The sequence below is a fragment of the Coturnix japonica genome, chromosome 2, assembly GCF_001577835.2.
Source record: "Coturnix japonica isolate 7356 chromosome 2, Coturnix japonica 2.1, whole genome shotgun sequence".
Taxonomy (NCBI): Eukaryota; Metazoa; Chordata; class Aves; order Galliformes; family Phasianidae; genus Coturnix; species Coturnix japonica.
The window spans coordinates 48,641,913-48,666,210 of NC_029517.1; the positions used below are offsets into that span (position 1 = coordinate 48,641,913).

The window sequence follows — 24,298 nt, forward strand, 5'->3', positions numbered from 1 at the left end:
AAACGAAAGAAAAAAAAAAAAAGAAAGAAAAAGGAAAGAGAAAGAAAGAAAAGAAAAAGGAAAAACAAACACACTTTTTGGCACAACTTGTGAAGTGGGCTTGGGGATCGATGTTGAATCACTATCTCATTAGTTGGCTTCTGCTTGCTTCTAGGCTGGAACTATTCTTTTATCGTAGGAAGCCAAATGTCATCCATGATTAATTCTACAATACTGATGACTCACAGACCAACCCCTGAGAAGTCAAGGATGCGGTTTCTTCTTGCCAAAAGAAAAGGAAACTAGATCTTGCTGTTACGAAACATTTGATTACATCACACCAGTTCTCTTCAAATAAAAGGTCAGCAAAAGAAAATAAGATATGTCAAGAAAACATGGTATCCTCTTCCTTTTATAATATTTATTTATTTATTTATTATTTTTGTTTGTACTTCCTGAAGAAGGTGCTCCTTGTGTAGAGATTTAGAGTACATTGGGTGCAGAGTGGTGGTTGGAGGTTAGGGTCAACTTTGCTGTCCGCTCCGTGGATTTTACAGGCGATTTGCTCTTTGCTTTAAGAAGAGAAAGTGATATTGGAAAAAGTCAGCACTTTTAGATTAAAGCAAAGCACCCTTCACAAAGCCACAAACAAGAAGCAGGACAGAAAGTCCATGGCTTGTAGCTATCCTCGCACCTGCGGAAGAAGTTATAAGATATTCGCTCATCTTGCAGATTTCCAATGCTCCTTATAAGGCTGTTTTAAACATACACATTTATATATTTAATTAGCTTGCCAGGTTGGCTCTGGTGCCCATGAATGTCTTGGCATGCACTGCAAATAACAACACATACAAGTATTTCAGTCCCAGGAGGTTTTTCTGCTTTGTTTTGTTTTGCTTTTGTTTCTTGTTTTTTTGTTTTGTTTTGTTTTTTTGTTTTTGGTTTTTTTTTGTTTGTTTTTTGTTTTTTTCTTAAGAGAAAACAATGTTATGCAGAAGAACAATATACCATGAGGTACAAATTCAAACACCTTCCACTTCAGAGCATTCTTTACAAAATCATTTATCATTTCCAGCATCACATCATTGCCTAGTAACAAAAATAATAATAGTAACAATAAAAAAATCTACTAGCTATAGAGCATTCTCTTGTAAAACAGAAAAGACAGTGGACAATGGTTGTGTTATTTATAAGGGGGAAAGAGAATGCTAAAATGCTTGTTTATTTTGAGAATCTGTATTTTCCTTGACTATATATATATTTCAAGAAAGCTATGAAAACAATGATGTATATTAGTTTTCTAAACTTAGCTTTACATTTTAATCATGTTACCAAAATAAAAATAAAACAAACAAACAAACAAATATAGTGTCAGAACTACTCTAATTGAAATGCTGTCACATTGAGTTGAGTTTTATTTCTAGTTTTCATTTTATTGTGGCATGGCTTTATTCCGTCTTTTATTTAAGGTGTAAAATATGCCATCTGACAGACTTTCTAAAGGCTTTTATTTCCCTAAGTAGGTTAGTAGAACATAGATACAGAGTCTTTTTTAGTATAAGATAAAATTGAGTTATTTTCGTTCACTTCATTGGCATTCAAATATCTTTTTGACTGAAATAGAGAAATACTCTGCTTAAGACAATTCCAATGCATCTCCAAGGCAATGGAGACACATTTATTCTACACAAAATATATACAATGCAAATGAGAACAAACAGTCACAAGAGTCTCATGGATATTTTTCAAGGCTTTTAAAAAACAATAGTATTACAATTTCAGATTTTTAAAGCTGTATGTAGTTTGAAAAAAAAAAAAAAAAAAAAAAAAAAAAAAAAAAGCAGTACCATTATTTTTACAAGCAAAACATTCACTTTTTTTCTTCTTCTTTTCTTCTTCTTCTTTTTTTTTTTTTTTCCCAGTATGACAATCTGTAAGCCTCAAATTAGGGGTCAGATATTGCAGACACATTATAATTTTTTTCTTTATATTGTTCAATCATTGCATAATCACGAACTCTCCACAAACTATATCACATTCTACATGTATGTTCTCCTGTAAACAATATTGTTTTTCTTCATATTGGAAAGAACTTGGGTTAGAGTACACACACTAAGTGCAAGCTAAACACAGGTCACATGAGAAAACTTTGGAGTTATACTAACATTAATTCAGCTTCTAAGTGAAGAAAGAAGTTAGGACTGCTGAAAAACATTTTAGACATATCTTAAACTATGGCTTTTGTATGGCTTTGGGAACTAGTTATTATATCCTAATGTCAAAGCAGAGCAGAATTTACTGGTTTAATATTTTTGAAAATGCTGTCAAATCCAAACTAATACATATAAGTAGCATATCACCCTCAATGAAATTGATTTGTAATTTCCAGTGACAAATAAGATTGCTAGGTGGATACTCATCTTTTCAGCGATGCTTTACAGAATTCAACTGGCTTTAAAAATCATAGAATCATAGAAACATTAAGACTGAGAAAGACCTCTAAGATCATACACAGGTTTGATTTATTTTAATTTTTTTCACCACAGATGCACAAAATAATAGGTTCTCTTATGAACACAAGAACCTCTTTAGATTTTGGAAGGGTGGAAACTCCAAATGTAGAATAATAATATAGCAAAACTCAAAGCAGCCTTTCTAGAATTATTCCTTTTTCTAGTCTTTCACATTAGCTCATATTCTATTATTCTGCTTTCCATTTTGATAGAGGATGAGAAAAAAAGAAATACTTAGAAATTCCCATTTTGATTGCAAATCCATAGTCTTAAAGTAGTTAAATCAGAGATTTTATTGCACTATTTTTAAATTTAAGTCATAATAAAATTAAAGATTGAAATCAAAATGTTACAAAAAGTAGAGTATTCAAATTTTGACTTTTCATACAGATCTGCCTTTGGTATACATTTATGAATGGAACCTAAATAGTATCACTGAAAGTGTGAGCGCAGTTATTTAAGTAAAACAGTATAGATCTAGTTGTGGATTTCCTAAATCAGTTACTCATTTCCATGTCACTTATAACATTATTTTCTAATTAACATAATGAGAACTAAAAGAGATTTTATTTCAGGTCAAGAGCACTGGGCAAAGTTGGACTTTAATTATGTTACCCCCAAAGACAATAATATGGAGGAATAATGGTGGTAAATATGCATATTTTATTTCTTTATTTTTATTTATTTTGGACACCTGGGATTTTTGTTGTGAGAAGTGAATCCTCGTGATTTTTTGTTGTTGTTTTCTGCCACTGGCACGCATGAAAAAGCAAATGTACACGAAATATCTAGCCTACTATAAATGCTGTTTTGCCAAAGACATATGATAATGAGATAAGGTTCTTTGGAACATTACAAAAATGGTTTATGACATTAAATTATGTGAAACTATGGTTTTACATAATTTATGTTCTATATTATTGGGTTAATTTATTTCTATATTTTTAGGTTTTATTTACATAAATGCCAGAAAAAAACAATTGCAATTGATAATTGTGATCTGATTGTTTAAAATAATAAATTTCTTTGCCACAAACACTTCGTGGCTCATAGAATACAGTTCAAGGTTTTAAGCATCAATTTTGACCTGCTAATGAAATTAATTTTAGAGTGTAGTAGTAAGTTATAAATTGTTATTTATCCCTAACTGATCAAAAATCTTGTTCCTCACCACATGTCTGAATGACTACAATGCTTCGCTTTCACTAGGATTCTGATCAGAAAAAACATATATAAAAATACATGGGATTTGAAGACCCAAGCAGAGAAAACCTAATGCTGGTTTCATGATTTTGCCCATTTATTTTTCACTGCTGGGAAAAAACAACAACAACAACAAAAAAAAAAAAACAACAAAAAAAACAAAAAAACAAAACAAAAAAAAACCACAAATAAACACTTCAATTCGTAAACTTTGCAGTTACTTCAGATTCTACAGCTTTAGAATTCCTTGTTTATGAAAGCACATTACAGTTTACCACATTTGGCATCTCATGCTTTCCATTTGTAAAGCTGGAAATTAAGCAAGTTTAGCATTCCTTGTGGTTGATAAGATCTGTAAAATCATTGGGATGAAACAGCATACTGCATTCAATGCCTAAATATTTAATGCCTCTGATGACTAGAATCTTTTATTTTGCTTAAAACAAGCAAAGAATTGTCATATAAATAGCAGAGTGAATCTATGAATCTGTGACTTTCTCAGCGATGTTTCAATGTCTTACTAAACATGTAAGTTCAATGAGGATATCCTTCGGTTTCTTTCAATTAGTAAGACACTGATTAAAAGGTAAGATAAGCACTTGAACAGTATCCTCCTTTCTTGTTGTCCAGTACATGAAAAGTACAGCCAGTTACACAAAAGTCCATGATATATTTTAAATATGTGTTGCATAGTGCTAAACTAATTCTGCCTGTACAGTTTTTTCGATATTTATTCTGAATACCAGATAATTTTGTTCAACTATTGCTTTCTGAAATCATGCAAATGTCAAAACAGTTTCCTGATATTTTTTTTTTTTATTTTTTATTTTTTGGGGGAATCTACGCTGGCATCTTCCATTTTGAAGTGCCTGATTTGCTGTTTTGTAACATTCAGATTTGCTGTATATTCTGTTAAATTTGAAACAGCTTTCTTGTCAGCGCTGTTCAAGCAGCATGAAATCATAATTTTCTACTATTTCCATGTAAAATAAGTAAAGTTCATGAAACATCTGCATTAATTTTATTGGGGAAATTCATGAGTCATTAGATTTATTGGAAGACATTTGCATTTTTATGTCCAAAATTATTACTGAAACCATGTATGGTTGATTTTATTGGATATTTTATATGGATGTGTCTCACATAGGTATGAAATAAATAGATTCTTCCTCTCTGGCTTACCAATTGCTACCTTTTTGTTCTTCTGAACTGTAGAAATCACAGTTACCTATAGCTTTTATATATGACTGGAATATATAGACGCACTGGGGAAGAAAATTTCCCTTTAATAAATGTAAGGTACTCTTCCTTCCTCAGAGGAATTAGTCTTTGTATTTATTTCAAGGATCAGTCAGCTGTGTTTGATTTTGGGGAACCAAATTTTAATAGAACAACAGCAGGCATTACATTCAAGTCTCCTTGAATAGTATTGTTTTCTCTTTAGTCTTCTAGTTCATCTTTCTCCATTGGCTGTACAATAGTCAGGTTTCTGCCAATCCAAATAGTGTGAATTACCCATCACCCTGTTGTGGGTGAATGTACAATATAGGGCAAATAGATTCACCTTTTATGCCAGAAGAAAAATTCTGATATTTTCTAGCATTTTTGAAGAAAATTACTGCTTCTAACCAGTGGTAATGTAAAACTGAATATGAATTTTGAATAAGATGGTAATTTATGAAAGGTTATTTATCAGAGCAAATTTAGAGTCAGCTATGTGTTAAATTTCCATTAAGTCTATTTACTTAGACTTTACATCTAATGTGTAGCTTTGTTGATTTGCATGTCACTTTTTATGCCTGTGATACTGGGAAAACAAATTGAGAGATTGGCTCCTAGAGTGATCGTTACTTTTTAGATTTCTCTAGGTTAAGACACCCAGGTATTCAGCGCCATTATAGCTCAAAAGAAACAGAAAACTTTCCATCTCTGAGCAGAACAGAGATTTATGTCATAATAACTCCAGAAGCTCTTTCTGGGCTGGCACATATCACAGTCTTGAACTCACTCGTAACTACTCCTACAGACACATTCTAATGCAAACTTGAGGTAAAAATCCTTGGGAGAGGAAAAACCTTGAGAGAATTCATATGTTGGTAGTATGTCACAAAAAGATGCTTGGCTTCAGGGAATTGTCCAGAACTAGTCATAATAAATCTATGGAGAGGCAATAGGTATCGATATGATGAAAGAAAAAGGGATGAAGAGAACTTGAATAGATTCTGCAGTTTCACAGTGTCAGGATGGACAGTAGTAGAATTGTGAATACACTGATGTGAACATATGTCAGACTGACAAGGAATTTCTTGACTCAAACAGCTAGAGGACAAAACAGAATAGAGACTAAACAACTCAAGTCAAAAGCTGTAAGGATTATGAACCTTTACTCTGTGGAGGCAGAATGATTGCTTAACTTCCTTTTATAGACAACATTTTTTCCCCTTACAGTTTGAAAAAAAAACCATCAGTATTAACTAAGCAGGAGGTGCGTGACCACCAAAGACCCTTGTTGAAAACTCATGAATTGTCTAGACACAACTGGGTTGCTACCCTGAGGGCAATCTCCAAACAACTAAATTATATAACAGTGAAAATGTGCATTTCCCTTTGTTGATACCTCACTCAGAGAGAATGAGACTCAAGACAACATGTGATCTGAGGAAGTGGTGAACTCTCTCTGAATCTCTCTCTTCTCTTTTTCTTGACCTTTTACTAATTTCTTTTCATTTTCTATTACTTAAATTTGCCTTAGAGTAGTTAATAAGGAAATAACACACATGTCAATACCCTTATCCATATTGTTTACTAATTGTAATTAGAAAGTCCTGCTCTATTTGGGAGATTTCAAAGATTCACCTTCCTCCCAATCTACTTAGTTAGATGAGACAACATACATCAGATTCTACATTTAGGCTGTTTTCTACACTTTTCCTTATATCAATCCATACCTAAGGTAAAATTTATCTCATTTTTTCCTCTATAACATATCTGCGGGTTTTCTTTTTCTTTTTAATTCTTCAAGCAATGCTTTGGTAGCTTCTTTTTCTTCAGTTATTCACTAGAACCAGGCTTCCTAACTGGGACATCATTCACTGTGGAGAAGTTAAAATCAACTCTAATATTCTGAAAATGTAAGATGAAAATGAAATCACTGGAATTATTTGATCAATCATTCCTTTATTTTGAACAGGCAATGCAGAGGGGATAAGATCCCTAAACATATAACTGAATTGAATGACAATCAACATTGGTAGATTTTCATACTGTTCTGATGAGAATAGTGAAAAATAACTGCTAAATTTGAAGCCATCTTTTTCACAAAAATTAACTGTGTGATATTAATGACTTTGCTCTCTCTTATCTCCTTCATCTTCAAATTCACTATTATCATTTCCATCAGTGCATTTCATTCTGTGTCAATAATGTAGCTGTATTTAAATTGCATTAATATGTGATTCTGAACAAAAAAGTATTTTGCATGGTAGCATGCTAGAAAATCCTGACAGTTATGCATTGGCTTCATGAGTGTCATTCATGTCTATAGGAGTGTTCATATATTTTGTGAAATTTACCAAGTCTGCATGTGAGCTTAGATATCTAGGCAGATTATATCATTAAAAATTCACTTCCTGAAATTTCAATTTTCCTGGCATTTCTACCTGCTATTGCTGTAAATTTGCTTAGAATATGTCAATATATTTGACACTCATTTCAGAAAGTAAAAGTAAATTAAATACTTCATTCAGTAAATGACTCACAGGATTATAGATTGTCTTAAGCTGGAAGATCATCTACTTCAAACCCTCCTGATGATGGAAGGGTTGTCACCCACGAGATCAAGTTGCCCAGGGGAATGAAATGGAAATTAATTCTCTGTGACATACAGAAGATATGCAGAGAGGAGTGTGTCAGAGTCAAAAGAATTTCTGAACTTAAGACATACACCTTTAAGCTTAAGATTAAAGTATTAAAATATTTATATTAAAATATAAAAGATTAAAATATTGAGTGTATATTCCTTCTTGTAGCAACTTAAACATCTTTAAGTGCTCAACTACCTCACATTTCATGCGTGTAACCAAGGATATAGTGAGTCTTTCATGTTTTTGAATTATTTGGAGACAGTGAAAACATAACAAATAACTATTCTAATCACCGGGTAATTACTATGTTGCTAAAGATTTTTTTGTTTATGGTTGTTTTTTTGGTGTTTTTTTTTTTGTTTGTTTGTTTTTGTTTTTGTTTTTGTAATGATAGTTGAACTTCCCTGAGTATTTTTCTGTTTTTAGGAGAATTGCTTTCTCTGTATCTAGGTCTCTCAGTCACAAATGTTCAGCCATCAGCCATTTGTAGAGATATTCTAATTCTCATCCTCCATATGCTTAGTGTCTGATATCACATTTTTTTTCTTTGCATTGAATATCTCTTCACATGTATAAGTAATACATTGACTTCAGCTGTTTCTATTTCAGTGAGGTAGTACTTCTATGGAAGGGGGTTGATAAGAGAGGCGCTTGCATATAGTTTATGAAACATTAATGTCAGCTGTTTAAATGAAGCTAGTGAGAGAAGTGGACCAATATACAATGCTTATTGCAACAAGTAAAAGATGTGGAGGGTAGAACAATCTCAAGCAAATGTGGGCCAAAATTTGGTTACTTGGTGTTCTTTGCAAACCACTAGCAGCATGCTTTATGACTGCTCTTATCAATGCTAGACACCTTTCCCCTTCATCCTTTTCCTGAAAACTGTGGATCTAAAATGTCTTAGGCAATTTTTTAATGTGTGACAGAAAAATATGTAAGCTGATGCATTTCTGTTTATCTGTGTGAATGTCAGATTCCACAGTCAGTGCACATCCTTTTGAGTCACCTGCGGTATGCTATCCTCATCACTTTACCTGCATATGGCAGTGTGCCACTCACACAAAGGTGGGAAATGTATCTGTTAATTAAAATTCTTGAACTGACTCCTGTTAGCAACCACTTTCTACTGTTTCAGATAAACATGGCTCTAGCATAAAATGTTGAGTATTTTCTTAATATACACAAATGTGAGGACATTTGACATTTTTTGGTATTGTTTTTAAACTGATAACAGAGTAATTTTTGGAAGACACCATAACATTGCTGTAAAAAGTAAGTTTTATTTGAAGAAAAATATAATTGAATTCATCATTAATTTCCTGCTTTTTGCACCATTTGTCCTTTCATCTAAGATAATATTTAATATTACTCTTCAACAATGATGTCATATGAAGAAAAACACATACAAGAAGTGCTATTTTAACATGCAAAGAAATTTAATATTCTTTGTAAATATTTCATCATGAGATATTTAATACCTTTGTTTGCCTTTCATGCACCTGGCATGTTTTAGGCATATGTTTGACATAGAGTCAACTTGATCTCTTTCTATTTATACCATTTCTATTAGAGCCATTTTTGTGGAACTCATCTGAGCTCCCTTCTTTCTCTACCCATCTGACTGGATGAATTTGTTTTTTTCTTTCTGAATCCTAGATTTTAAGTATTTTGAGATAGGCACCATTCTTTAATCCTTTGCCTGGTAGATAATGAAGTTCTATGGATTAGAACAATTCCTTTAACAGACTGTATCTCTGTCTCAGGTCTATGACTCACAATCTCTAAATTATTTTAAATGGAGCAGTTTAAGATGTTAGTGCCTCCATCTCTTTACCTCCTCCACTTATGGAAATTAAATCCCTAATAGTAGGAGTGACACAAGCAAACCCCATGCCACCTCTTCATCTACATCAATTTAATAAACTGATGTTTTAGTTTATCATTTGTCATAGTCCAGTGACTTTGTTCAATGTTCAAAGCTGCAAATCAGGACAGCTGAGGATCTGACATCTATTTTCTTCTGTTATTCTGATTGGACCAAAATGGAGACTTTGGAATTGTAAAATTTTAAACTGTAAGAGCTAAATCAAAGGGTAAAAGTCAAAGCCTTCACTCTTACAGTTTCTTTGATATAAATATGAAAATACAAAATGTTATTATCCCTACAGGCACAAAGCATCCATTTATAATTAGTATGGATCATTAGAATGCAGCTTGAAGGACTGTGCATTATTAATTTCATCTTCTTCACATTTTAAACTACTGATTCTCTTTTAACATTTATTTCAAATTGTTTTAACTTTCCCATAATAGTTCTGAGGTGTGGAGTCAGTCATAAAAGCAAAATGTCATTATTCATTGTTGTTCAAAGATTTTTCAGGTATAAAGTGATCACTGATCAGTACATGCTGTATACATGTGAAGAATTAAACCAAACACAAAATAAGTATTTGAGATGTTTAGTGGTTAGTGGCTTGCTGTAGCTACGGTAATGGGACGACGGTTGGACTAGATGATCTTGTAGGTACTTTCCAACCTTGTGATTCTATGATTCTGTGTTATTTTGACAGAGCTTCAAGCAAGCATGATATTCTGTAACTATATTCTCAAACAGAATTATAGTATACAGATCAGTATTATTCTAATTAAGATCTTTTAACCATCTGGATGTCATGCTCACTCTGAGATCTACTGCTAGTTCATGGCTTTATTTCCAATTTATTCTTGCTCTTGGCCTTTTATCTCTTATTTTCACTTGCACAGGATAAAGTAGAGAAGATGTATACACCATAGCACTACAGTCATGCTTCATGGGAGTTTTCCTCCTTTTTCTATTCCTTATTTAGACATAGAGTATATAAACAAAGGGCTAGGAATTTTGGCTGTGACTGATATTTTGCCACTTTTATTCTTTCCATAACATTAGGCAATTTTACTCCAAGACAACAAGATCTGTCACTAGATAGGGGAAAAAACTTCACCGAGGTGGATCTAGCTGTACACCCACACAGACAGGATAGTGAATTGCACTGCCAAAAAGCATGACAGCAATTCCCTTACGATAAGGTAAAATGAAGGGTTTGGGGCAGAGACTTATTTTCACAAGGCCAGGAACCTTCATCAGCTGCTCTTCAAATGACATCCAGCTTTATCATCAGCAGTGTAGGATTAATTAGTTATTACTGTGCCTATAAAGAACATTATGTATCTGGAATATCTTTAAAGCTCAGGAACTGTTTAATCAGACTGAAAATTCTTATAGAGAATAAGATAATATTGAGTTTTCTAAATAGTCTGGGCTAAGGTTTCAAATAGAAAGACTAGAAAAAAAAAGTTGAACAAAGATAAGGAAATAACGCAGGGAAATAAATAAATAGATAGATAAAGGGAAACCATTAAGCACTTTCTCTCCTTGAATCTTTACGAGTTGAGAAACCACAGTTTTACTGTATTTTCATACAATTCACTGCACTCTCAGACAGCTGTCCTAAACTTCTTTAGGTAGTGGAAGCTGTATAAAGCTTGAATTCTTATCATTTACTTTCACTTTATGAGTGGGGTACAATTCATCCTCATTCTTATGCAGGACCCAATTTATTTCCATTGTAAATCAAAGCTGTTCTTTTGGCTTAAGAAAATGTGTACCCATTCCAACAAGCAGAAAAACCTATCCATTATTCTAAAATATAAATATTGCAAAGGATTTTCATAAAGTAGTACATCATAGGAAGCTTCCTGCCTCTTATTTGAAAAAAAAGCAAAAATATTCCTCCGCTTTCCTGTGTATGCGTCAAGTAATAAACACGTTGTGTTCTGAAGCAAGGAAATCCCATCACTTATTTCAAGAACAGGCCCTGTCACATATGCTGCAATCTCTGATGACCCAAAACAAGCTGCCTTACCGTGTAGCAATGAAAAGCAATTTGGGTAAAATGACAAGAGACTCATAAACAGCCTATTTTTTTCTTCCTTTTTTCCTTTCTTTTTTATTCTTTCTCTATTTACTAAACATGTGGTGCATCTGCAATCTTTTACACAGTTAATTACCAAAGTTATATCATACATGCAGCACAGAATGACTTTGCAGTTGCTCTGCCACTCAAGATACTCCTATGGGATTTCCCACCACCTTTTAAACAAAGGTAACATGAGTCTGAAAGGTTTATTTTTAAATATCTAAAAGAAAGTAAGAGATGTGAGTAAGTAGCAATGGCAGGTGAATATACAAATATATTGTTAAGATTACTAAAATAAATAAATAAATAAATAAAATAATTAAGAAAGATCTCAGCTTTGGATTAGTTATTTTATGTTTCATTATAAATATCCCTACTTTTTAGAGGAAAACAGATTACAGGGGAGATACCATATATTTAAAGTCAGAATTCTTGATTTTCTCAACAAATATTGGAATAACTACTGATTTAACTAATTTCTCTTATTTCAGAGAGAATTTGTTTGAAACTAAGCGTACTCAGTACTGTCTGGCGTCGGCATATGGTAGTGATCAACTACTAAAACTCTGAACAGCAGAAAATGAACACAGACTGACTGGGAACAGAAAGACATAAGAAGGTGACAGTGGTGTAGTATCAGCGACTGGCAATGTCAGTGTTTTAGGAAAAAAAAAAAAAAAAAAAAAAGATACTGATTTTTCACCTCTGTTTTTAACTTGTACCAGGAATTAGAATTTCAGATCCACTAAAAATTATTATGCTTTGGTAAAAGCTAGAGCACAGTTTTGTCTCTTCACTTTAGAAAGATATGTAACTTTAATAAATAATAATAATAATAATAATAATAATAATAATAATAATAATAATAATAATAATAATAATACAGAAGTTGCTTTATATCCCAGAAGTTACCAACAACAACAACCAAAAAGAAAAAAATAAAATAAAATAATTAAAAGAGGAGGATAATAAAACATCCCTAGATTTTATAGATAAAAATGGAGGCTGGAAGGAATGCTATCTGTTTGTCAGTGTCAACAGACTCAAGAAACAGGTTCTCATCCTCTTCTTTTGCATTTACACTTCATTATTATCTTCTTGGTGTGATTTATAATGAGAAAAAAAAAAAAAAAAAAAAAAAAGGTATATCTGTCTTAGATAACAACTTTCTTCTGCTCTGTTCTCATTTTCAAGTCAGTCATGTCATTCCAATATTGCCATCACAGAAATAGTTTTGATATGTAGTTAGGTCGATAGTTTAATTTCTTACTTCAGGAGAGAACATAAGGTTGAGCTATATCTGCAAAGACTGAAATGTAGTCAGAAAATGATGTCACTTCTTCACTTGTACCTGTTCCCTATTGAGTTCTGTCAGCCTGATCTTCATGAGTCTGAAAAGCAACTAATGGCTTTGAGTGCTTTAACAGGATATTGGTAGAACAGGAAGTTTGGGGTATGTAGACTTTCCCAGCACCTCAGATTTTGCAGCCCTTTATGTTGCAACAAGTGTTGAGAGACTTGAATGCAGCTAAACTAGGATTATAATACTCCCTTTGCCTGAATTCTTTGCAGTTCCTGAAGCCCAGCTAATTGAAATGTTAACTAGCGTTACAAGACCCTGTGATAACTGCATGCTTACCTTTGGTCTTACATACATTATGAATTACACTGGAAAGAAATGTCTGTCACTCTGCCTACACAGGACATCTTCTGAATGTACGCCTGTCAGATTACACAATGTATGCCTGTCAGATTACTCAAATTCCTTAATTTGCTACAGCACATGAAAATAAAACGAAAGGGTCAAGCTGTACCAAATTGGTCTAATGATAATAAATATTTTTTCCACTCACATAACATTTTTCAGAGCAGCACAAAACTTCATAACACATAACCTCACATAGTTTTTTTTTTTTTTACAGATATTACTCCAGAGTAAAAGGGGAAAATAGAAACATTTGCTCAGATGGGAAATGCTAATTTTCAAAATTATAGTGACTATCAACTACTTTCCTGTAGCTATCTATTAAACATCTATAGCTATAAGAAATCTTGAATTCTGCAGTATTTTTCAGGATGGAAGGAGTTAAGTACAGTGTCATCTATCTTTCATAAATTAATTCAAAATATCTGAATGATCAGTGTCAGTCTTTCTTAAATTATTATATGAGTTTTGAAGAAATAGTTTAATGTTTTTTCCCAGTAATTTCACAGTGTCATATTTCCCTCTGATTTTTTTATTTTTATTTTTATTTTTTTTTTCCCAATAGTCTCTGAACATGGCAATAAAATTTATTGCTTGCCAATAACTATGTACTGTCTCTCTAGCACTGGACAACATTTAATACAATTGCCTACAATGAGAAGTGCTTCTCTAATCAAACAGTATCACTGAAGTCAATGTATTAATCAACATTAATAAACACATCTCAGTCAGCCGTTATGTTTTTCACGCACAAACATCTGGCTAACGATGATAAATTTCAATTTAACCTTATTTCTGTGTTCTGTGTTAGATGGATGCATTGCTTACATGTACTCATACAATGATTTTATCCTTAAATGTATGGTTAGCATGATGCTGAAGAAGAGTTTTTAACTTGACAGTATAAGGAGATTGTGTTGATTAGACAATATATAAATAAAAACTATTCCTTCCTAATTTAGCTATCTCCTTTTTGTTATTCTGAAGTCTCACAACTGAAGTTTTGTGTTCCTCAGCCTCAACATTCCATAGAATTAAGTCCCCTTCTTCCTTGTGCTTTTTGTGTTTTCCTGTCCATGTGGAGTAACTGTAAAATGCAGAAAAATGTAGAATGCACCATGGATGGAAAATTAGGATCACATATAATCAAGAAAAGTAAACTAAATCTTCATTTTCAAAAGCTAAGCTGATATTCATAAAAAAAAAAGATCACCAGTAATTACTGTGTAGTAAGTGACTATTAAATTGAAATTAAGCCAAATATGGACTCCTGGTACACCCTTTGTTTCTTCAGTAGATGAGTTTCACCTCGATGAATACAGCACTAATCTGAGCTCCATCATAAGACAAATGGATTAATAAATTAAATTGTATTTTAATAAGTTTAATTTTTGAATTATTTATGATTGGGATTGGTTGTACATGATCTACAGAAAACTCTGCTCAAGGAAAAGGTTAGAGCAAACGTTTTTGTCGGGTTTTTACAAGGAACTTTCCAGATAACACCTTACTGCCTTTCAAATTACAAGAGTTCACTGATTATGCAATACATTTATTGTGCTACAAGCATAAACAATATCACATATACAACATACACAAATAGCTGAAGTGACTGAATGGATTAGCTGCTATGAACACACTTTGGCCGCAGAGTGGTGTAGTCTGTAGCAATACAATTCATAAACTTGTGACCGATTTAATCAAGTTCACACAGAACGGTAAACTAGATTTTTCATTTTAGGGACAAGTCTGCTACTTGGAAATGCATGAGTCCAATGGAAAATAAGAACGATACACATTTATATGAAAGGAAAGTAGTGGAAGAATGATGACTTTCTATCAATCAAAATATTTTTTTGCTTCTAACAGCTAATTTTCTTTTTTTTAAAAAAGATAAAAAAATAAATTGGCTCAATTTCATGGAAAGGGAACTAAAGGTAAGTTTTCAATCAGTCAATAAAAATATACAATAAATATATATGTGCATCAACTTTTCTAATAATAATCAGATTGTTCTTCTCTGTAAATGAAATATATTTTCCTTATTGAACTGTTTTTTTAAGACTATGCCTGTGAGATGAAACTGATTTGTGCTGTGATATTTGATGTATTCCTAGTTTTAATGTTGATGATATATCATTTGCTAGCACTAAAATGATACAATAAAACAAATGAGATTAGTTTCCATCACGTATTTTAAACTAGACTACAATCTCCTTGTTAAACTGGGCCCTTGGTGCAAACAGAATTAACCTAGAAAACCTTTAAGCTTCCATGTCTTGATTTATAGAAAAACTCGGATTATTTATGGCATCTAAAACCTATTTATGTTTAGAATTCTAGTTCATTTTCAAAATAGGACTAATAAAAACAGGAGATTAATTACACAAAAAGTTTATGAATTAAAAGATAAGTTACTAGTCTATTTTATGCTAGGAAAAAATGTGGTTTTTTTTTTTCATTTGTAGCATATAGTCATCTTAAAATGAGATGAACTGTTCACTGCCATGCTCCTCTCTCCATTCACGATAGGGAGCTAAGCTTTGATTAGCGATCTAACGCTAGATGAATGAAGCTGGTACGGATGAATTCCAAAAACTGGAATTTAGGCTTCTAGTATTTTCTTTCCAGAAGCTGATTTTTCAGCTTTTGGGAACTAAGGAGAAAGTAGGAGAGACAGGGCTGGAAAGATGGAGGAATAAAAGAGCACCAGACTCCTAGTCACAACTCCTGGTTACCTTGTTGAGTTAGTTTCCTTTTACATGCTGGTAAGCAATCAAATGAAATGCTCAAAATGCTTTACCATACCTGATTGCGGACTTTGTTTGGGGATTTTGGCTGCTGCTTCAGGGTTGGAGGTGGCACGCACACGTTGATTGGCAGGGTTATGGATGCTACTTGGAACAGCTGCTGAGATGTTTTTGCGAGGTTTCATGTCTTGCAGCCACATTGGAGATGCCTCAAAGGCCTGCATTCGCCGAGAGTGGCTGTTAGCATTGACTTTGAGATATGCCTGGGCCTTGTATTCCTGAAGGTCTCCATAGTTGGCATCGGTCACCCTGCATTCATACAAGCCTTCATCTTTTTTCCTTACTTTTGAAATCTGCAGCTTGTGGGAGATGTCATTCCCCTGTACTTTCACTGTCTACAAATTTTCCAGGAAAACAAAACAAAACAGAAAAAATGTGGCATCAGTTATTATTCTTTCACTGTCCAGAGAAGATCACATGCTGAGTTAATCAGTGGTGAAATTCTGCTTACTGCAGGGAAGTTACATCAAAGACGAGTTTGATTATTTATATCTAGAAAGATGTCTGACATCTTCTTTTCCAAATTGTTTAGATGGTTTACACTGAAATGTTAATTAGCCTCAGACAAACAACCTAAAATGCCATATGCATTCCAATTAATTTCTTCAGAACATGAGCATTCTTAATGAGCTTTCTTACATAAGTTCTGTGTATTTTGTTGGTAAAACCTCTCCAGTTAGTTGGCTGTATTGAATAATTCAGCTTTTCAGCTACTGCATACACAGTTTTGTTGGATATATTTGCCAATATTTAAAGCTAATTAAACTTCTTCAATAACTATTCATTACATTAGATTATAGTCCTCACTTCACTGAGACTGCACTCTTGGAATTCAATCTGTCTCCTTCAGGTATGTCCAAATCTTTGGTCTTTATTAACCATAACAAGTAATCTTGCATCAGGTAGTTCCTTTTGTCTCATTTATTTAACTTGTATACTTAGTGGAAGTCATATATTATTTCCATTACTTAACAAGAGAAAGCAGCATATATTCAAGATCATTTTAAAAGCCATAATATAAAATCAGACTCCTGATTTTTCTTTAATTGTTTTTAAAATCTGAGGTTAATATAACATACTTTTGTGCCAAATAATTAAAGGATGCCTCTGAAAACTATGCATCCAGGAATGTCTGATAGATATTAAGATGCACTGAGAAAGGTAACACAAGTTCTTTTCCGTATGTTCACCGCCTCAGAATTTATTTCATTAATTGGCTCTTCTGTCTGGATTAATAACTATTACCCCTCTGGAAGCCAGTTAAGAGAGATTCAGTGGGAACAAACACCACTTTAATACCACTCTCATAAAAACATGTATCCAAATGGTACTGCTATAATATCAATAACAGGCAGTGGGGAAAAGTCAAGGTAACTAATATGTAACAGATAACAGAAATGAGCAACTGTTAGATTAAAACTAGGCATGTGTTATTGATGATTCTTCAACACACTGCTTCTGATAACTTGGTTTACTATGGTCACTGGTGTTGGCAACATACTTATTCTGCCTGCTTGACAAACAGAAGATGAATACTATAATGAATGCATTATAGCTTTAAGGCCCTGGATGGTCTTCACAACTGGAAGCTGGAAACTGTCATGTTTCCAGCTCTAAATTTATACTTGACTGAGTTGGACATATGGACTGCATTTTTTCAAGTATAACACGTGCAATATTAATTACACACGTAGGTCTCTTTGAAAGCAATGCGTCCAATACACTTCCATGGAAACTGCAGCGATTACAAATAGCACAATAAAACTATTTCATAAAGGAAATTTTCACCTACAAAATGCTGTTTTTCAAAATCACCATTAGCTATGCACATTCCCCAGCTATAAACGAGAGCCTGCATGCTGCGTTCATAAAAATTTGCACCAGCAGAGGTGGCCCACTATTTCACAGCTATTATGACAGCATCATATAGTTGCCAGGAAATGTTGCCCATGCAATCCATTTTTCATCAAACAGAATAGATGGAAGTAGTCAGAAGGCACTTAATCCAGACTACATGGTGAATGGGGTAGGACAGTCCAGCCAAAATTGGCAATGTGCTCCATGGTCTTCAAACTGATATGAGGCCTAATATTGTCACAATTCAAGAGAAACGTAGTCTTCTCCTCTTGGTCTGACTCTGGAATTTTGAGCCTTCAGCTTAGTCAGCATGGTTTGTCTGGGTTCCAGGAAATCCAGAAGGATCACACTTTTCCTATCACAAAAGAGAGCGTACATGACTTAACTCACCAAAGGCTGAATCCTGAACTTTTTCTTCGATGAATTCACTTATCACCACTCCATGGACTACCGCTTTGACTCCAGTGTGCAGTGATGATACTACATCTCTCACCAGTAAGGAAATGATCCAGGAAAACTGTCCCCTTCAGCCTTGCATTAGTTCAATAGGTCCTGAAAAATTTGCCTGTGATGTTCTTTCTGTTTGTGCATGAGCAGTGATGGGACCCATCTGGTGTAAACTCTGTGATATTCCAGTGTTGCCACCATCATTTCCAATGCATTAAAGCTAATATCCCCTTGTCATAATCTGCTGATTTGCGAAGATGAACTGATCAGGACTCTCTTCAGTTTGTGTTGTGACAGCTGTGCATGGCCATCTGGAACATGGCTTGTCTTTCACATCACTGTTGCCACTGCTGAAATACACAACCTACCACCTCACTGTGCTTACATCCACTGTTTGGTCTCCATTGGTGTCAATGAATGGCATTGACGTTATGGGTCAACATAATAAAAGAGAAGGCATTACTTTTGGAGCATCTCTGGTAGAAAGTGCTGGATAGTTATTTAAGCCATATTCAGTAACAATGTATCTCTACTGAATAGCTCATATTCAGCTAAAAGATTAAAAAAAAGTCAGATGAGCTACATGAATGGAAAGAAAATCTGCAGGTCCTAATCCGCCCCTATTTGACTCCATGTAATATCTACAAAATTAAAAGCAGTGCACAAATAGAAAATAGAAAAAGTTTTTTGGATTTGTGCTTGAAATTTAGAAATTATTTCATTTAAAACAATCTGAAGTGTTGTATTTCAGTACCATTGAAAAAATCAGTGCATAGATTTTACCATCTCTTTTAAGAGTTTACTAGATGTACTTGTATAAACACCCCATCCTTCATTACTACCATACATAATAAGAGAACTAACTTGAAAGATGGGGAAAGCTTTACCAGACATACTGTGTTGAAGACCTTCCTGATTACTATGCAGATTTTGGATACATTGGTTACAAGAAGGAATAAATTGCCTGCTAGCACTGGATAATAGTATCCAAAAGCTGCGTGTAGACCTTATTTGTAAGCTGGTCTACAAATGTAGCTGAAGATACATGATCCATTACACAAATATCGATTATGATGAGAAGTATCATAGAAAATTTAAGTAACATTAGAATATGTATGGTATATATGCAAATGTGTGCATTCAGTTTTACAAATGCCCCTTAATTACATCTAGCTGCACTTAGACCTGATGTAATTACTTAGCTATCTGTTCATGGGGCACAGAAGAGAAGAAAAATGAAAGATTTAATGGAAATTATTTGACTATATCTTTTGCAAGCTTTACTGGTAGTTAGAACCTTGACTACACTCCCTAAACGACTGTTCCTGAGAAAAATACCTTGGGCTCTGAAGAATTATTCTTGTTTCAGTATTTACTAAGTATTTGTGTCTTTCCACTGCAGTGAGCATGACCTCACCAAGGCACATATCTTGGATTGCTATATGATGATTCTGAACTCTTCTAAGGTCAAGGAGCCATTTTTGTGCCTGACTTGGGATCTGGGTGTGTTGAGGAAGGCAGCCTTATCCTGGACAAAGGTTGCATCAAAGTTGATCACAGTTTTGTTGACACATTTTGGTTTAATGTTAGGGAAAAAAAAAAAAAAAAAAAAAAAAAAAAGATTCATTGGCAAAATCTCTCTCTCAGCAGACTTTACTCCCAGTGGGGAGGTCTTGTCCTCAGAGCAAGTGAGCCCTAAAAATATCTTAGAAGTGCTAAATCAGACTCAACAGTATCCACAGATAAATGCAATCAAGAAACAGCACGATGGGCAAAGGCTGTCTGCTTCACGACATGGAAACAGGTTCTATCAAAGCTCTCCCACCATGGCCTTTCCTGCAGACACCTTCATGCCCAGGGGTCCCCAGGGAAGCAGACTCCCTAAGGCCTGCCTGCAGCGCCCAACCCGGTTCTGAGTTAGGAAGCAGTCGCCCGGAAGGTGGGCTAGGGGCTCCACTTACGCTTATCTTCGTGCCGTCGCTCTCCAGGTCGCGTTCGGGCAGAAGCTCCACCTGCAGGGAAAGAAGAGTCGCCGTAGGTCTCCGGCCCCCGCCCCGCCGCGGCAGCCCCGCTCCCCTCCGTGCAGCTGCTGTATAGTAGAGCAGCGACGCGGCGCGTCTGCCATCTGCGGGTCGCGGCGGGCAGAGCCCAATCTCCACCTCCGCAGAGGATGAGACCCGCCGGCCTCCACTCGCCCGCGCCGTGGAGACGTCGTTCAGGGTCGGCTGAAGCCCTAAGCTGTGCGGAAGTGGCAATAGGGAAAGTGGCCAGTGGATGGTTTTGGAACAAGGCTCCTTTCTGTCCTTCTCGGAGGGATGAAATTGCACTGTTGTGTGGATTATTTTTCTGGGGCATTATATGGCTTTCACCCACTCTACCCTCTTTTAAAAAATAAATTGATAAATAAAATGAGAGAAAAGGTGTGTGCCTTTCTATGGCAATTCTGTTGCACTGGCTGTAAATTGGAAAGCCATGTTAGAGTTTGCTATTTGGGAAATAAAAAATTCTCACACGAAGCATACTCTGAACAGCTGCCTTCTGAAGGGAAACTAGAGGGGAAGTAAAATGAAATAAACAACAGCAACAACAACAACAACAAAACAAAAAACAAAACAAAACAAAACAAAAAAAACAAAAAAACAGACTTTGGAAATCCATGTGGTTTCATGGATGTCCCTAGCTGCGTATTTAGAGTGACAGGCAACAAAGGTGCCATCCCTTGAGATGGGCATTTTTCTCTGCAGGTTCCTGTACTGTTATTTCACAAACTGAAATTAAGTACCTGAGAAGACACAAAACCTCCCTCTCCTTCCTCCCCCTTTCTGTCCCTCTGTTGAATACATTCTTGTGATGTTCTTCCCAGGTGGGTAAGGACCCCATGACAGAGGATCAATACCTGAGTTCCTGTCACCTCAGCTCCAGCTTCTTGGTCCTCAGCAGCCCGCAGAAACCACCACTGGATTTCAAGGTACACCGAAGTGGAGCCACTTTGGAAAGCACAAGACATCTCCACATTCTGCCCTTCAGTTGCTGTGACATTTCGGGGAAACTCAGTGAATTTTGCTGCAAAATAAATGCGTAGCGTGTTGGGATTCTGCTATCTGCACACTGTTTATTCTTTCCTTTTATTGTGCCATTCTCCCTTTCTCTATTAATTTACCAATTTTCCCACCTTCCTTCACCCTCTATTCTGTTTTTCCAGTTTCCCCACACATTATCTTCCTCTGCCTTTCTAAAACTCAAGTAAGCCTTTACTCCCTTATGTACAAATCTATCTTCCTGGCAGCCTAAGTTCTGCTCGAGGGAAATGTTACAGACCACACTGCTTGCTTGCATGGGCTAGTAAAGTTTCATTTAATTAGGTCCAAATACCCTTGGGCAGAATGCAGTATTTCACCAAAATCACTGAGGTATTTTGTTCAAAACCAATTTGGAAGTGGAAAAAAAAAACGCAAGAGGCTGATTTATTGTGTTTTGAAGGGCTGAACTTGAAATGTGTAAACTGTTAAAGCTTCTGTGGCTGCCAGGAGCAACTACTGAAACAGCTTCTCTTCTGAGGGGTGGATTATGAGCACTTGTTAAAGTGCCCACTTCAAAGGTTTTATATCAGTTACTTACTCTTTCTGAGAAACTTTGCTTGTGTAATCAAACCAGGAGAAATATATGTTTTAATTCTCACTATGCACATTATAGAACTAACCTTCACCTCTGTATCTCTGTCCTTTCAGAAAGAATATTTGTCCATCTCTACATACCACTCTACATTTAAAAACTAATCCTGATCAACATAGTCCAGTTTTTGTTTTTTTTTAATTTTTTTTTTTTTTAGCCTCAGGTTTGACTTCTCATTCTTTCACAAAATTCACTTTAAAATTGTGCTTCATGGTGAAATGTGATAGTCAAGCAAGGGGGGACGGCAGCCAAACACTGTCATGAAGAAGATGTGTTTTTCAACAGCAGGACATTTTGGAAAGAGACTGTAGCATTGCTTTCTGTTATGGATTGTTACAGGTCGACTAGAGCAAATTATGATGTGAAGGAAATATTACTGGTATCTCCTCCCCTCTTGCAGTCTCCTTATCGTGTCTTCCTAGCTAATCCGGAATTGATGGGTTAATTTCAAAATACGCTTAAATGGCTTCCCCCCATCACACAAACACATACAAACTCATGGTTGTCAACATTTTTTTTTTTTTTTTACCGTGTCCCTTCTTGTGCTGCCCACACAGTCGTCGTGTCCCCCCCCCCCCCCCCCCCCCCCCCCCCCCCCCCCCCCCCCCAAACCCCCTACACGCAAGCTCTTCGCGGTTTGCAAGTTTGATTTTTTCCTTTTTCTTTTAGCCTGCTTCCCCCTTCTGGTCAACGCGTGTGAGCGATGAGGGGGAGGTGAAAGGGATTGCTACCCCTCCACTTCCCTACCGCAACGCCAGGCACAACCCTACACGGGTCGCCAACCCCGCGGAGCCGACTGTGGTGTGAGAGCGGCGGGCAGGGGGCGGCGGGCAGACTGAGAGCGGACAGCGTGGGGGCGGCCTCAGGTGAGCTGTCCATGGTGCTGACAGAGGCTCCGCAGCCCTCGCGGTCCCAAACAACCGGCACCCGCAGCGCCGGGGCTGCTTGAAATGCAAGGCGCGCCTAACAGAGAGGAGGGAGGAAGACGACGGGAGTGTGTGTGTGTGTAGGGGGGGGGGGGGGGGAGAAGGATGGAGGGGGTGTGGAGGAAGAGGGAAAGGAAAGGAAGGAGGAGATCTTAAAAGAAGTCGATTTTTTCCTCTTTTTGTTTCTGTGGGGTTTTTTTTGTTTTTGTTTTTGCTTTTTTTTTCTTTCAGAAAAACACAGTCACCAAATGGAAATGAAGGTCTGACACTGAGTATTGCAGTATAACAGAAGAAAGGAGATGTAACACGAAAGATGACTGCAATATTTTCAGGGAGGCAGTAGATTTAACCATCCTGTACTTGGTCTGGATGCAATAATTATGCATGCACAGTTGTGTGTTCATTTTATGCAGACATGTACATACAAAAACATGCAGAATGAAAGAACCATTCACTAGCACTACTTAATTCTTTTGTAAGGTGCCTCATTACTTCTTCCAATCAAATAAAAGAAGACTGTTTTATTCTCACTTTGGGGAAACTTTTTGCTTCTATCCCTATTTACAAGATCATTTATTTATTTATTTATTTAAGATAAATTTGATCCTGATGCTTGGTGTCTTCATCTTCTACATATTCTGTTTGTTTTCCCTGCTTTTTTAATCCTTCTCTTCCTCCCTCCCCACTCCTGTCCTTACTATGTTCAGCATTGAAACACACACATATTTAACAATAAATGATCTTACCTTGGGTAGACAGTCCTTGCTGAATATACATAACTGAAAAAAAAATGAATCCAACATAAGCTAGAAAGATCCCCATCATTCCAAGACGAAGAAGAAGTCACATCAGGGTAACAAAAGCAAAAAGTGCCCTCAAAAAAAAAAAAAGGAAGAATTAATTTCTAGATGAATGTATTTCTGTATCTTTAAATGTATGAACAGAAAGAGATTTTTAAAAATTTTACAAAAAGGCTCTGTATTGTAGCCCTAGCTGCGACACTGGCAGCATTCTGCTACTCAGTGGAGTCTTTTTCTTTGGGAAGAGAGAGTATTGTAATACAGTGAGGTTTAGACGAGCTGTCTCAGGCACTGTGTTGCTTGAAGTCCAGATTCAGACTATTAAAAAAAAAAAAAAAAAAAAAAAAAAAAAAAAAAAAAAAAAAAAAGAACACGTTGAAAAGTGGGTATCAGCTGCCTTCTGTGCCTCTTTTCAGCTACCTGGCAGCTTCATCCGACGTCAGCTCCTGCTGCTCAGGGTGGCGTGATGACTACCGTCCCTACACACTGATCCAGCTTGAGAAGAGCGGAGTGGGGAAAGAACGGGGGGGGGGGGGGGTATGTGGGGGGGGAGAAGTCTACTGT

The 24,298-nt window shown here is 35.6% G+C and overlaps 1 protein-coding gene across 5 annotated transcripts; it reads right to left on the reverse strand.

The window, feature by feature from the left end:
- Nucleotides 1–24,257, reverse strand: VSTM2A (V-set and transmembrane domain containing 2A). 5 transcript variants are annotated; one of them, XM_032442448.1, is made up of 6 exons: nt 24,155–24,257; nt 23,681–23,808; nt 21,233–21,399; nt 20,298–20,348; nt 16,031–16,367; nt 2–551 (listed from the first exon to the last, which is right to left on the reverse strand). In XM_032442448.1, the coding sequence occupies exons 2-6, from the start codon at nt 23,757–23,759 to the stop codon at nt 463–465; spliced, it is 723 nt and encodes a 240-aa protein (XP_032298339.1). In that variant the 5' UTR covers nt 23,760–23,808; nt 24,155–24,257; the 3' UTR covers nt 2–462. The 5 variants fall into 5 exon arrangements, with proteins under 5 accessions (XP_015709805.1, XP_032298339.1, XP_015709804.1 ...); XM_015854319.2 differs by lacking the exon at nt 24,155–24,257 and having other exon boundaries at nt 1–673; nt 23,681–24,051; XM_015854318.2 differs by lacking the exon at nt 24,155–24,257 and having other exon boundaries at nt 23,681–24,051.
- Between the last annotated feature and the right edge of the window lie 41 nt (nt 24,258–24,298).